The sequence below is a fragment of the Phragmites australis genome, chromosome 2, assembly GCF_958298935.1.
Source record: "Phragmites australis chromosome 2, lpPhrAust1.1, whole genome shotgun sequence".
In the NCBI taxonomy this organism is placed as follows: Eukaryota; Viridiplantae; Streptophyta; class Magnoliopsida; order Poales; family Poaceae; genus Phragmites; species Phragmites australis.
The window spans coordinates 4,612,723-4,627,345 of record NC_084922.1 but is presented as its reverse complement, the minus strand read 5'-3'; the positions used below and the strand labels follow the sequence as shown (position 1 = coordinate 4,627,345).

The window sequence follows — 14,623 nt, the reverse complement described above, 5'->3', positions numbered from 1 at the left end:
ATTGGCTTTTATGCAAATAAAATCCTAGAGAATAGGAAATCTTGGTTCAAGATCCATGTCATATTTTTTCCCATTTGTTGAGTATTGAAAATACTCATACTTTCTTTTTAGAAGGTGAAGCTTATGAAGATTATCTTGAAGACGGTGTAGAGTTCTAAGTTTGTGAAGCTTCCGGTCGACTGCATGAGGAGTGGGCACAATGTTGTGTTTCTTTTCCGATGCTATGCAATTTTCTTTAGACCCGTGTGGTCATTTTGTAATAAATAATATTGTAATAATAAGCATTGTGTCTGTTATTCACTAATGGCATCGCTATATGTATATGTAAACTGATGCTAGCATACATATAGTTTACATTCGGTTTGGTATTGAAAACGGGCGTGACAACAAGAAATCCTTTGCTTGATTCTTTTGATTGTAAGCTTGATCTAACTTGCTCGACCAAGCTTAGACTTGGCAGTACTCGAGTAGGCGTTTGTGGAAATCCTACATCCTGAGTAGAGTTAGGGTCTACTGTCGAATATCTAACTATATGGTATATACGTATAAGGATTATACTATACATAGATAGGATATACCATATACCTAATGGACACCTTCGGACATCGCAGATCTGAATCTACGGGACCTGATATACTTGGAGATCACGAATATTTGTATTAGAAAGGTCTCAATCGGGTTAACCTACTCGAGCATGACTAGTATCTAAGCTGGATTCAATTGTCTTGTCTTGACTGACAAGATGAAGGACTCCCTATCGACTATAGCTGGAACTAAGGCGACATCAGAACCCCTTTATAAGGCGAGGACCTGACCCCCGGAACTCACGATAGATCAACGACTACACAACTCGACGCAAGCACCAAGACCTTAGTTTTGGAGATACTCGATAACTTCAACCCCAGATTAGTTTAGATCCGATTTACCACATTGTAATAGGTTTAGCCACCTTCTTGTACTCGAGACAATCTATGTACCACATAAGACACGTGGTATTACTCCTCTTCGGGGGTCTGAATATGTATACATCGCGTGTCTTGTTTTCTGTTTGATTTCTAATCTTGAAGGTACTCGAATTCAATTACAGATATATTGTTATGAACTAATCTTTGGCAGCACTATTATGGTAGCACCCTATATAACACTAACACTCCATATTGCAGGAAACATAACAGAAGGAACTAGAGCTGCATTGCTGAAACAAAAGCTGATGTTGTTTTAGAAAAGGGCATGTTTGATGCTCAAAGAAGATTTTCAATGCCTGTAGTAGTTAGGGACGGATCCAAAGAGGCTCCCCTACACTTCACACATGCATCCGCCAATAGGATTGCCACTTTCTCGGTCAAATAAAAATTCATGTGGTATCAACCACTTCATTTCTAGCATTTTGATGTGAATCGTGTATGTACCCACATAGAACCCCATTGATCCAACCACACCTCATGTACCCGCCCAGAACCCTATTGATCTAACTGACAGTGCCATACCTCGCCCTTCAGTTTACTGGATGACAACATCGATTAAAAGTTTCGTCATTTTCACTCAATTAAGGTTTGGAGTTTCGATGGTTGAATTATCTACCGAAAATTCCTATGTTTCAAACATGAAAAAAAAAACATAGTTCAGGAAAGTTCCAATCCAAACCGGGCATACAGTGGCAAAATCTCTCTCGCTATATACCAGCATTTTCAAGGGAGAAAACCGGGCATACAGGACCATAAAGACGCACACTATATTTTCTTATTTTCCTAGCACGAAATTGACAATAAATTTGCCAGAAGTGCATGTGTAGATAAAAAAACTGGCTTTCGAAAAATCGAAAAGGCAAAGTGAGAAAAAAAATCCGGGAGCTAGCTACTGTACACTCAAGAGCCAGGCAGCCAGCTCAAGCTAGCTGCCGCCCGCCTACCACCAGCGGAGCCAAAGCTGCTTACTCCTGCAGCGACCGGTCTACCGACCGCCGCGTCATGGACTCATGGAACCTCCTCGATGGTGTCCAGCGCCGGCTGCCACGATCGGTGCCGCCTCAGGACGGCGGCGCCACTCGACTTGTTGACGCCAGCGGCGGCGCGTTTGGGTTGAGCGGCGCCGAGATCGGCCTCTAGCAGGCCGAGCATCGGATAGACCCTGGCGCCATCGTTGCAGCTGTCCTTCGCTGAACTGCTCGCGCTCCGGTCATGGTCGCGGCCATGAGCGGTGGTGATCCTCTTCCACGACGACGCGGCGGCCGTGGCGGCGTGGAATTCGGACAGGGCGGCCATCTCCTCGTCGGTGAGCACGGAGTAGAGCATGTCCATGGGCAGGAGGAAGTACGCGCGGCGCGGCTGGAGGAGCTCGTCGGCGGCCACGCCCGGCACGCGGCATCCCACGGCGAGGCGGCCGGAGTCGCAGACGAACTGGCCCGGGTGGTCGAGCATGAGCTTGGACGCGCGCACCGGGCGCGCCAGCCGCGTGACCGTGCCGTCCGCGTGGATGACCTTGGTCGTCGTCGACAACGAGGGCGAGCAGCCGCCGCCAGGCACCAGCGGTATGCACGACGGCGTGTTCCCCATAGCTCACTCAGTCAGAGATCACAGAGAGATCGAGAGTTCGAGACCAGAGAGGAGGGAATGCTTAGAGTGAGAGGGAGATGGCGGTGGCGGCATGTATACGACGCAGCAGCGAAGCAGGCCAGGGTGGAAGAGTTGGTGCGGTGCATGCATGGAAGAGGACAAGCAAATGATTAGTCGGATGCAGAGGTTAGGCGCAGCTTGCTAGCCTGATTAGAAAATCGCCACGGGCCATTTACGGCTTAACAAGAATCAATCAGCGGCCTTGCCTTTGTACGTGGCAGCGAGAGGACGCGAGACAGCTATCTGCTCGATCGGGCAAAAGGGAGCTGATCCAGTGGAGGATCGAGATATAATATTAATTCAATGGAAATCCCAAAAAATTATGCATTTTTGAAAAATTGCAAACATAATACCTGTCGGCAATTGATTTGCTGACAGACTCTCCACCTGTAACTTGTCGGCAAGCCAATTACCGAAATTGTATTATTTTTATAATTTTTCAAAATACATAATATTTTTGGAATTTTCCACTAAATTAACATTACTTTTAAAAAAACTCGGATCGAGCTAAGCATGTCATGCATGCATTAGGACCATCTCGGCTGGAGGGATGCCACTGTATCTGCCGCTCTAGCTGCATATGTTAATCCGTTCTAAATCAAGCAGGGTGTCACAGACTCGCAGGGCTCAGCTGAACGCCAGCTGCTTGCTAATCAAACAAATCGCTTTCTTGCAGGCTGCTGCTTAGAATACGAGCATATCCTAACAAAGTCCGGCACCAACGACCGCTTTGGTACTGCAGTGTTGGCTGGCGATTGTTTAGCTGGAGGCCACAAACTGATCGGCTCAGCTGTTTAAATTCCACGATAAGCAGGATTCTTTTTTGTTCAGAAAAAGAAAGAGAATGAACAGAGAATAATGCAGAATCCGTTCATATAGGGATCGGAAGAGCAGGGGTACCTGCAATTTTGCATAGGATGGCTGCGCAGAAGAAATTGCAGGTTGCAGTATCGATCGATCAGCAAAGTTCTAGAATTCACAAAAAAATCGTCGCGAAGAACATTTCACAATTTTACCAGGATCGCAAGGACTTCATATTCCTCGCTCTGACTTTTTTCAGGGGACCATGGATTTTATATAGATTATCAGCGGTCGTTGGAGCTGAAGACCTAACTAATTCCAGTTCGCGGGAGCATAAACATTAGATTAATCAACACATTGTTTTTCTTTATTTTTTTGCGGGGTTTTCTTTATTATTATTATCTTGCTATAAGTAGATAACTAAACAAAAGGCACATATGGGTCTTGGGAGTTGAGAAGACGCCGGCGTGTATGTTAGACTCCTATAAAAGCATAATCAACAAGTGTTTTTCAGGTAGCTTTTGTATTTTCCTCTTTTTCTTAACCTTAATAACCTGGTTTACCTTTTACCCATCTTCATGCGATCAAATTTCAAAATTTAACCGTAAAACGCATGCAAACACTTCTATCTGTGAATTTACTAACAAATAACTAGAGAAAATAGTGGTCAAACATATTTATTGTAGGTCGTGTCCATGTCACAAAAGAGATATATAAAAGGACAGAGGCCACAGAGGTAGTATTAGCATGAAATTCTCACTTTTTCTTGAGAGAGAGAGAGAGGAGCTAAAGTCCCCTCGACACATCCGTTTACACGAACAAGATACCTTTATTTAATTTTTAGACAAAACACTTTTAAAATAGCTAAATGTCTGTAGGTTGCAACGAAAACATAAACATTAGATGCGGTAACATAAATATAAACTTAAGGTATAGAGATATTGATGTCTTATAGGAACACCGTCCAATGAATACATTAGGAGAAATATCGTAGTTTGATTTCAGATAAGATTAAAAAAGAAAAAAAAATATACACTAGTTTCCCCACTAATTTCTTTATTTATTTTTATTAGTAAAATATGTCCTATATCTATAGTCGATTTCAAGGCGGGGAAAGACTGTATGATGAGCATAGATGACAAAATTAAATAAATTATTTAAATTTTTAAAAAAATTATTAGATAAGAAAATAATAGAAAAAAAGATGACGTAAGAGCTAACTTGTATTTTATACCGTAGACAAAGATAAGAGATTGCAAAGCCAAAAATTTGTTGGATAGGATGCCCATCTTTTGTGGGCTTCCGGTTCCATTAGCAGAGCCCATTTGAATTTGGGCCACACTTTTCACTATCCAATTCGTTCCGTCCGTCTGCAGAACAAGGGCTCTCCCACGCTCTCACGTCTTGATCCTGACCGCCCGTCCGAAGATCAGACGGCCCGTATTGGCCCATCACCCCGGAAACCGACGTCCACAGATCCTTCCACGTCGCGCAGTAGAAACAAAATCCTCCACCTCCTCGCATCGTATCTCTGTCATCACCCTCGCGCACCCACGCAACCCTAATAAACCCCTCCCTCCCTCGCGCCGCCGCCGCCTCCACCCCAGATCCCCTCCCCCTACGCCGACGGCCGCACGTCGCCGCCCCCCGCGCACGTTACCGGCGAGCTACGGGTAACGTCGAACTCCAGCGCTCAGTCTCATCCGATAGTGGTTTTTAGGGCACTTTTTGGGAAATTTTTCTGTGGATTTACAGGTCGATTCGATCTGTTGCGTGGGGAGCTGTTGGTTTATGGTTTCCTCGTTGCTGTTTCGTGAATCTGCGAGCTTATCCAGTTTTTGGTGTTCTTTTGGGGGTGCAATACAGGAGTAGATCGCCTCCGCCCTCCGCAGAGCCCTCGCTGCGACCATGGCGACCTTCGCGAAGCCTGAGAACGCGCTGAAGAGAGCTGAAGGTGAGTCTCTTTAATTCGGTGGCTCAGTTTGATATTAAGTGATACTGACTGTTGCCGCGGTAGTGTTGCAGTGATGCGTATGCAAGTAGGGTTTGTTAGGCGATTAGGATAGCGATAAGATGCGGTGTTTAAGTTGTTTATTGCTTTCTCCTGGACCAATAAGTTTTCAAAAAGGATAATAGAAACCCCAAGACCAAGAGTTGTTGACTTCAGTTTCGTTTTAGATGTCTTCAGGGGAATTTCTCTGCAGAGTTTTAGCATTACAGTATTGATATTGTGTGTTTCGTGCATGCATTGTTCTTCAGTTGCAAATTCATAGACATGATATTTGGGCACAAGATTTGCACACTGATTATTATCTCTGCCATATTTCAGAATTGATTCATGTTGGGCAAAAGCAGGCGGCGCTGCAGGCTTTACATGATCTCATCACCTCTAAGAGATACAGGTCATGGCAAAAGCCTCTTGAAAAGATTATGATGAAGTATGTGGACCTTTGTGTTGACCTAAGGAAAGGCAGATTTGCAAAAGATGGCCTTATTCAGTATAGAATTGTCTGCCAGCAAGTTAACGTGGCATCCTTGGAGGATGTGATAAAACACTTCATGCATCTTTCCAATGAGAAAGCTGAACAAGCTCGGAGCCAAGCCCAGGCCTTGGAAGATGCTCTTGATGTTGAAGATCTGGAAGCGGATAAGCGACCGGAGGATTTGATGCTTAGTTATGTTAGTGGTGAGAAAGGAAAGGACCGATCAGACAGAGAGGTTGTGACTCCATGGTTCAAGTTCCTCTGGGAGACATACAGGACGGTGCTTGAGATACTAAGGAACAATTCAAAGCTTGAAGCTTTATATGCTGTAAGCTATTCTACATGCTTTCCCCTTATATCTATATGTATTTAATTATTCATTTATGATGAATTTACTTTAGATGTGATAGTAATTTTTCATGGGTAGTGGTATAACACACTTATGATTCACGGAAATGTTGTAGTTCCTTTAGTTTTTATGTTAACGAATTCTCAAGGCTTCTTTTATCATTTTTTTTCTCTAGGCTTCATTCTCTCCCAACCGGTTCAACACCAAACCCTTCATCCTTGCTGTTACCAGTTTCTATCTGATTTCATCCTTTTGTAGTTTTGTTGCTGTTAAATGCTACCTGCTTTTCAGAAACTTCTCTTTTGGAGTGTTTAATGCAATAGCTTCATGTATCATCTGTTATATCCTGGTTAAATAGTTGTGTTTAGCATTGTTGATTACCCATTGGATCATGTACCTATCTTTTCTTGTGCTTTTCTTTAATTTCAGAAGTACCAAATTTATTCCTTGTACATATTGTGCTCCGCTTAATACTTGTAAAGGAGCTTTTGTGACTAACTTCCTAATATGCAGATGACTGCTTATAAGGCTTTTCAGTTTTGTAAGCAGTATAAGAGAACAACTGAATTCCGTAGGTTGTGTGAGATTATCAGAAACCATCTTGCTAATTTGAACAAATATCGTGATCAAAGAGATCGACCTGATCTGACTGCCCCTGAAAGCTTACAATTGTATCTTGATACTCGGGTTGAACAACTTAAAGTCGCTACTGACCTATCCCTATGGCAGGTTTGTTCCAGAACTTAAATATCTTACTTCTTTATGCTATGAATGTTACATTCACTCTATCATCACTGAACCTACTTCTTGCAGGAGGCCTTCCGATCGGTGGAAGATATCCATGGTTTGATGAGCATGGTGAAGAAAATGCCAAAACCATCTGTTCTGGTTGTATATTATGCCAAGTTAACTGAAATTTTCTGGATATCTGATAGCCACCTTTATCATGCGTATGCGTGGCTCAAGCTTTTCAACTTGCAAAAGAGCTACAATAAGAACTTATCCCAGAAGGATCTACAATTAATAGCATCTTCTGTCTTGCTTGCTGCACTTTCTGTGCCACCGTATGACCAAAAATATGGTGCATCTCATCTTGAGACAGAAAATGAGAAAGAGCGTAACCTTCGAATGGCCAACCTTGTCAACTTTTCGCTCGACTCCAAGCGCGAAAATAGAGAACTGGTTTGTCCTTCAATCTGCTTGTGAATTGAAGATTATTTTGAGTAGCACTTCTTTCTGTCCTAACAAATCTCCTTTCCCCTTTTGCAGCCTTCAAGAGCAGCTCTCCTATCTGAGTTGGTATGTGCTGATCATTTTTTTGGGCACTGTTATTTGTGAAGCTGTTTTGCCTAATATTTTGGATGTGCTCTTTGTTATCACATATGTACTTTTTAATCAATCACTTATGGTTTATATATTTGTTTGCATGTCTTATATGGTGCCTATAGTATGTGTTTTTACCACTTCTGAAAGTTGGCTAGCTCAGCACAAGTAAATTTATGTACGGAATTACATGAAACAGTTCGGCTTTGCTGCAGCCCATGTGACGTTATTTCTAGTATGTCATCTTTGCTTTGCTGTTGTGTTTGTGTGATAATAAACTGCTTGTTTGCAGCACTTAACATTGCCACCTTTTGTTCTGTCATTTGCATAGCTGAAAAATATTAAAGCTGTGCCATTATTTGTTTTGCAAGTATAAGAGTTAGGGCCTTTTTCGTAGAGCTCTGTGGGTACAACGAAGATGTTTGGGTGAGTCATTTTATTTCTATTTTAGTCCAACATAGAGATTTAAACCACTTTATCTTAGACTATAAATGCAAGATCTGATGTGGAGTTGGAAACTGGAGCTCTGCCAAACATGGTCTTAGGCAACCTCATTTAGATTGCTTCTTTCTATGCTCTTGTAGTTTTGTTGGTAGCCATGAGTATACAGTCCATCCCATTTTTCTTACAGAAATGCATATATCTATTTGATGACTTGTAGGCATCCAAAGGGGTGATTTCGTGTGCTTCCCAAGAAGTGAAGGATTTGTACAACCTTTTGGAACATGAGTTCCTTCCTCTGGACCTTGCATCGAAAGTACAGCCACTTCTTTCGAAGATTTCAAAGGTTGGAGGGAAGCTTTCATCAGCTTCTTCTGTTCCAGAAGTGAAGTTATTGCAGTACATTTCTGCTTTGGAAAAGCTGACAACACTGAGGGTGCTGCAACAGGTCTTATTCTATACTCACTACTGTAGGAAATATACCTTCGTGTCACTTTACATACCTTTAGTTTGTATGATTTTGCATACTAGGTATAACTTTCCTTCTGTACTTTTGCAGGCCTCTTGTATTTTCCAGTCCATGAAAATCGATATGATCTCAAGAATGATCCCATTCTTTGACTTTGCTGTCGTGGAGAAGATTTCTGTTGATGCTGTGAAACGCAATTTTGTTGCTTTGAAAGTTAACCATTTATCAGGAGCTGTTCATTTTGGCACTGTGGTATGTAGCCCTGGCTCTGCCCTTTTGCTGTTTATGTGTCTCATATTCTCACTGAAATTATCTGTTCACTATTGTTTCTTTGTTGTATGTTTCTTGATTGATAATATAAGTATTTGAAGTACCACCTGGTTCAAACTTAGAAGTTAGAAAGAGAATCGTCTTTTTAAACACGTTCAAGCTTTAGCACAGTGGGTTCACATAATCACCATGTTCAATAGGACTATGGATCTACTTTGATTATGTTATTTCAGAAATGTCACCATTTTCATTGATGGTATTGTGCCATAGTGCAAAGCACCAAATCTTATTGTCATGCTGAGCATACATAATATCATGACCGCTGACTTCTTTTGGGTTCCTATATGCTAGTGTGATTACTTGAATTGCAGTATATCCATCATATTTCATTTGCTATTGAATGCAGAATATCCATCATTTCATAAAGCTTGATCTTGAACACTAATTTTATTATGATCGTGATCTTGAACACTAACTTTATTACGATCATTCTATCTTTGTAGGACCTAGAATCTGATGGGTTAAGTGATCATCTTAGCGTTCTGGCTGATTCTTTAAATAAAGTGAGGAATCTTATTCATCCACCTGTGAAAAAGCCGTCCAAACTTGGTGAAAATTTGATTAGTTTAGCTGGAGTTGTGGAGAATGAACATAAGAGGCTTCTTGCGAGAAAATCCATCATTGAAAAGCGCAAAGAAGAGCTTGAGCGCCAAATATTGGAAAAGGTATCTTATTTGATTACTCTTCAATCTTCTCAGCTCTTGGCTGTTTTATTTAGTTTTTTGTTGTTGTTTGTGTTCTCATTTCCAGGAAAAAGAAGAGGAAATGAAGAGATTGAGTGCTCAGAGGAAAACTGCAGATGATGAAAGGCAAAGGTTAATCAATGACCAAAGGCAGAGGGAGAAGGAAAGGATCCGCAAAGAAGTAGAGGAAAAAGAAAAACTAGAAGCACAAAAGATGCTAGAAGATGCTTCGAAGCGCACAAAAGGAAAGAAAAAACCTGTCATTGATGGGGTAAGAACCACTGATTTCTTTCCAGTAACTTTGTTTGCTTGCCAACTGTCTCCATGTGATGTTAGTATTCGGGATCCCTTAGTATTTCTATGTATAGTTGCTTATACCTTACAACAGCTTAGTTTGTGTTTGAGAACACCGGTGCACCCTTTGCTTATTCAAAGGGTAGAAGATCAAGTTTCTCTATGTTCTTCACTTCTGAATTTTGATGGAGGCTATAAATGAATAGTAGGTGATGTAGATGTAAACTTAGGAAGCCGTCGCTGATTTAGACCATTGGTTCGTTTCAGTATGGATTTATTACAAACATGTGGGCACATGTTTGCTCTTTCTGTTTTGTTAGTGTAGACACCTTAGAATGTTCTGTCCAATAAGATGCAAGCAACAAATGAATATTATTTTGGGTAAGTAAGTTTATGGAAAGTAATATAACTAAAAGTCCTTAAGTTTTAAATTTTGTACATAGGTGCTAATACAAATGGCTCTGAACCTGGTAATGGTATTTTTAAACTAGCTTCCTAATCTTCAGTTTCTTATTATCTGGCTGCATGTTCCTAACAGCCTATATCTTTTCCATCTCCTTTTTTCTTTTAACTTGGATATTTGCATTATCATTAGCCCACACTATGGTATGCATGTTGACATTTAAAACCAACCATCACCTTGTAGCTTGAAGAATTAATATAGACAACCACACTGTTTGTGGTAAAATCCTATAAACCAGTGTTGGTTGGAACTCAGAATACTTAATAGTACATCTTATCGTTTCTGATATTTTTTTAGCTTTACACCACTAAAATATTTTGAATGTTTGAATGCAGGAGCTTACTAAACAAGCCATCATGGAATTGGCATTGAGTGAGCAGATGAAGGAGCGCCAGGAGATGGAGAAAAAGCTGCAGAAGCTTGCAAAAACAATGGATTACTTGGAAAGGGCAAAAAGACAGGAAGAGGCACCACTGATTGAGCAAGCTTTCCAAAAACGTCTTGAGGAAGAGAATATCCTTCATGAGCAAGAGCAGCTGGTCTGTTTTCTACTATTGTTTTGTTGTTTACAAAGTGCAGATAACTGTCAGGATTCATATTTGTTATTAATTACTGTTGTAGCGAGAGATTGAGCTCAGCAAGCAACACCATGCGGGTGACTTGCAAGAGAAAAACAGACTTTCTCGAATGTTGGAACACAAGGTATGTATGCTACTTATGACTTAGTTAAGCATTTGCATTGCAGTATAGCTTGCCTCTTTTTGGGTAACTAAAGAATTATATATTTGACTTACGATACTGTTTTGGTCCAAAACCAGCTTTTCTAATTGCAAGTGGAGTGTTTTGATATATACTGCAAATGATTTGTCGCCATATAGCATTACAAAGGTCTGGTTATTTTTATTTGTGATTTATAGAATGTGTTAGCCTATTCTACGAATAAGATTGCTCAGGATCAATTGCTGGCAATTTAGTGTAACTTTTAGTTGACATTTGAAGAACATGAAGTTCAAGTAATACTTACGAGATGTATTGAGCAAACTATATTTCCACATCTTTGGTCTTGTCTACCTTCTCATCTCCCTTATTCTTTTTGATTACCTGTTTTGCTGTTGCAGAATGCTTTCCAGGATAGAATTGTCCAACGTCGTGAAGCTGAGTTTAGTCGTCTGAAGAAAGAGAGGGACGAACGGATCAGTCAATTGATATCATCAAGAAAGCGTGAAAGGGAGACAGTAAGGAAATTGATGTATTATCTGAACTTGGAGGAACAGCGGATCGAAAGGCTTCGTGAGGAAGAGGAAGCTAGAAAACGTGAAGGCAAGTGAACTCTGAACTAATTAGCTTTATCATTCATTGTACTTGTTGGGTGGAACACTACTTGTGTGTGATTAATTGTTCTTTGATAAATTTGGAAGTGCAAGTTTGGCAACATAGTTATTGTTTGTTACCCTGTGTTGAAAGCTAAATGACTGCAGTGAAGTATTGACTAGGAGTGAGCAGAAACAGATGAACCTAATTGAGCCAAAATAACCTAATAAGCTGAAGGATCATATGGTCATAGTTTTTTCACCTAAATTTTTGACTTGGTAGATGTTTGTTACATTCATTATGTTAACAGTGTTTTAATTTTGCATGCTCTGTTTTTAACTAAACCATTGTTTGAATAGCAATTTACATATGTTTTGTTTATGATTGTGTAGGCAAACCATGTATTTCATTGGATCGATATCTTGTTAGTCAAATTTCAGTTTGGTTACTTGGTTTTGACAATGCAAAACTGAAATATTTTTGGTTAACATTTTTACAAAAACCAACCAGGCTGAACTGACTGAAAACTGACCCCTAGCATTGACTTCTGATACTTAGGCAATTAATAGCTTCGACTCTAGACGCTACATATTGTGTAACTGAATGTGCTTTAATTGTGGCTATCTCGCGATTCTATACTTGGCCAAATGGAACTGACAAAAAGGGGTCAAAATCCAGGTTATCCATATTATTGACTATAATGTTTGCTTTTGCAGAGGAAGAGAGGAGGAAAAGAGAAGATGCTGAGAGGAAAGCTAAGCTTGACGCTATTGCCGCCAAGCAGCAACAGAGAGAAAGGGAGTTAGAGGAAAAGGAAAAGCAGAGGAGGGAGGCTCTCTTAAGAGCTGAGCCCACGCGTGCACCTGATGTTGCTCCTGTTGTTCAGCCAGTTCGTGAGCCAGTAGCAGCCCCTGTTCCTTCTGCGGCAGCACCGACTCCTGGTAAATATGTTCCCAAGTTTAAACGGGGTGGCGATAGCAGCAGCGCTGGTGGCAGCCAGAGGATAGCAGTGCCACCTGAACATGACAGGTGGGGTGCACGCGAAGATCGCCCTCGCCCTGATGTGCGTCCTCTCCGCCAAGATGACCCTCCTGCACGGCCAGATGCTCCCCCAGCCCGCCAGGATGGGCCTCCAGCTGCTGACCGCTGGCGCGGATCAAGACTTCCCTCGAATTCTTCATCCTCTTTGTCGACCTGGGGGAGGTCTCGGAACTGATGCATGTGCCCCAGTTGAGTTTTTTGCCGTCCGTCAAGGTTGAGACCCTTGGTACACACCCTGCCTGTGATCCTGGGAAGCGTGGTTAGTTGAATTTGTTTGATTATTGCGCACCTAATGCTCCTAAAATTTTGAAGCTAGGACTTCTCTTAGTGCCATGGCACCTTATCCAAGCTGTTTGATGTTCTGAGTCGCAGTACCCCATACATATTGTATCACTATTTGTTACCAATACTCGAACTTCTGATGTTTTTGTTGGTGCACCTTTCCCCGTGCTTTGCCAAATGCAATCACTATTTCCGGTCTGGGTTGGTTTACTCTCGAGTCCTTAACGCATCTGAGTTTATGTGGATTTATTGTATCGTTTGATTTTGCCATGTCTTCACTCGGTTAGTGTACCTGTTATCTTTTTTGGTTGTATAATAGACAAATCTCCTTTTCTCGTTTTAAAAAAGCTATATTTAAAACATAATATGGATTAAGCCGAGAGGTTACTAATATTGAAAAAAAGAAACCATGCATCATCGCATGGAAGGCATAAACCCCCAGCTCCAGGATGCAATTCCAGCTCTCCCACGCTGCAGAGCGGGATGTTGGTGAAGTACACGGAGTCAGGCCTCAGCCATGCGCCGTCGCCGATGAGGAAGCCATGGCCGTACAGGTGCGTCGCCTGTGCCCGCCGTTGCCGATGAGGAAGCCATGGCCGTACAGGTGCGTCGCCTGTGCCCACGGCGACGAGCCTTGTGCGCAGTTCGGTTCGTGCCGTTGCGCGAGCATATCCAAGCCGGACGGCGAGTAGTCCTGGATCGTACTTCACGCCACGTGGAGCGCGTCATTGCCGGTGAAGGTGAGGTGGTAGCCGCAGCGGCGGTGGATGAGGCCGGGCGTTGTGGGCTCGAATATGGCGAGCGGCGCAGGTGAGGGGGACGGCGTGGCCACATCGACCACCCACGCCTGGCCACACATGGTTACGTAGTAGAACTTGCAGTGGTGGTACACGACGTCCAGTTAGGCCCTGGTGTGGCTGCTGCGTGGGTCGGGAAGCTCGGCGGTCGCGTACCAGCCCTTGCAGTCAGCCCTGGCGAACGCCAGGGCATTGTCGACACAGGTCACTACTACGATAGCAAAATCCTGCTCGGTGGGGCTACGGAGAAGGCCACCTTCTGCTCGTCCAAGTACTATTTTTTTAGAATTTGCCGAATCACACTCCGAGTCCAAGTACAAGTGTAGAATATCTCCGAGCCCCCTATCAAAATAATACTATGATTCAGTAAATCCTTAAAAATAGTATTGAGATCTAGGCCGACAGCTTACTGTGGACGAGTGAGCTGAGTAAGGTGGGGTGTAGTATATCATTACCGTGTGTGTCTATATATATATATATATGGTGCAACTAATTTTGCATTATAACTACTATTTTTTTTACATTCATAACTGATTCATATAAATTCACAAGTAAATGCAACACATGTTTAATAAAAAAAAGAAAAGAAAAAAAATGAATAAATGATTAGATGAGCTAGTTGGCTGTCATTTTATAACTCATCCAGCCCATCTATATCTACTTACCCTACCTAAATGCCACTTCCTCCACCCACTCACCCAACAGCTATCATCCGTCATCGCCTCCTCCCTCTCGCCCTTGCCACCGCCTCCGCCTCCTTCTCTCCCATGCTGTCGCCTTAGCCTCTCCCCCATGGTTGTGTTCTCTTCCCGACATCAAGGTTGAGATATGCGTGTGGCCAGGTGCTACGTGGAGTTCAAGGCCAAGATTCGTCTCCTCCTCTCCCCCTTATGTCATCGCTGTCTTCTCCTCCTCTCGTTAGCCTTGGACATGGCTACGACACG

General features: G+C 42.3%; 2 protein-coding genes across 3 annotated transcripts; one reads left to right on the top strand and one right to left on the bottom strand.

The window, feature by feature from the left end:
- Positions 1-1,906: 1,906 nt before the first annotated feature.
- LOC133909775 (uncharacterized) lies at positions 1,907-2,553 on the bottom strand. Its single transcript, XM_062352330.1, has one exon. The coding sequence runs from the start codon at positions 2,550-2,552 to the stop codon at positions 1,974-1,976; it is 579 nt and encodes a 192-aa protein (XP_062208314.1). The 5' UTR covers position 2,553; the 3' UTR covers positions 1,907-1,973.
- Positions 2,554-4,935: 2,382 nt separating this feature from the next.
- LOC133895572 (eukaryotic translation initiation factor 3 subunit A-like) lies at positions 4,936-13,080 on the top strand. 2 transcript variants are annotated; one of them, XM_062335996.1, is made up of 14 exons: positions 4,936-5,086; positions 5,280-5,367; positions 5,743-6,224; positions 6,759-6,974; positions 7,059-7,427; positions 7,515-7,544; positions 8,230-8,457; positions 8,569-8,730; positions 9,252-9,473; positions 9,559-9,762; positions 10,584-10,787; positions 10,870-10,950; positions 11,367-11,568; positions 12,276-13,080. In XM_062335996.1, exons 2-14 carry the CDS (start codon positions 5,322-5,324, stop codon positions 12,773-12,775), a joined length of 2,946 nt encoding a protein of 981 aa, XP_062191980.1. In that variant the 5' UTR covers positions 4,936-5,086; positions 5,280-5,321; the 3' UTR covers positions 12,776-13,080. The 2 variants fall into 2 exon arrangements, with proteins under 2 accessions (XP_062191980.1, XP_062191988.1); XM_062336004.1 differs by having other exon boundaries at positions 4,957-5,086; positions 5,169-5,367.
- Positions 13,081-14,623: the final 1,543 nt, after the last annotated feature.

Coding starts and splice junctions, on each gene's coding strand:
- LOC133909775 (XM_062352330.1), bottom strand. CDS start 2,552: ATGGGGAACACGCCGTCGTGCATACCGCTGGTGCCTGGCGGCGGCTGC.
- LOC133895572 (XM_062335996.1), top strand. CDS start 5,322: ATGGCGACCTTCGCGAAGCCTGAGAACGCGCTGAAGAGAGCTGAAG. Junction 7,545..8,229: donor CAGCTCTCCTATCTGAGTTG/GTATGTGCTGAT, acceptor GATGACTTGTAG/GCATCCAAAGGGGTGATTTC. Junction 11,569..12,275: donor GGAAGCTAGAAAACGTGAAG/GCAAGTGAACTC, acceptor TTGCTTTTGCAG/AGGAAGAGAGGAGGAAAAGA.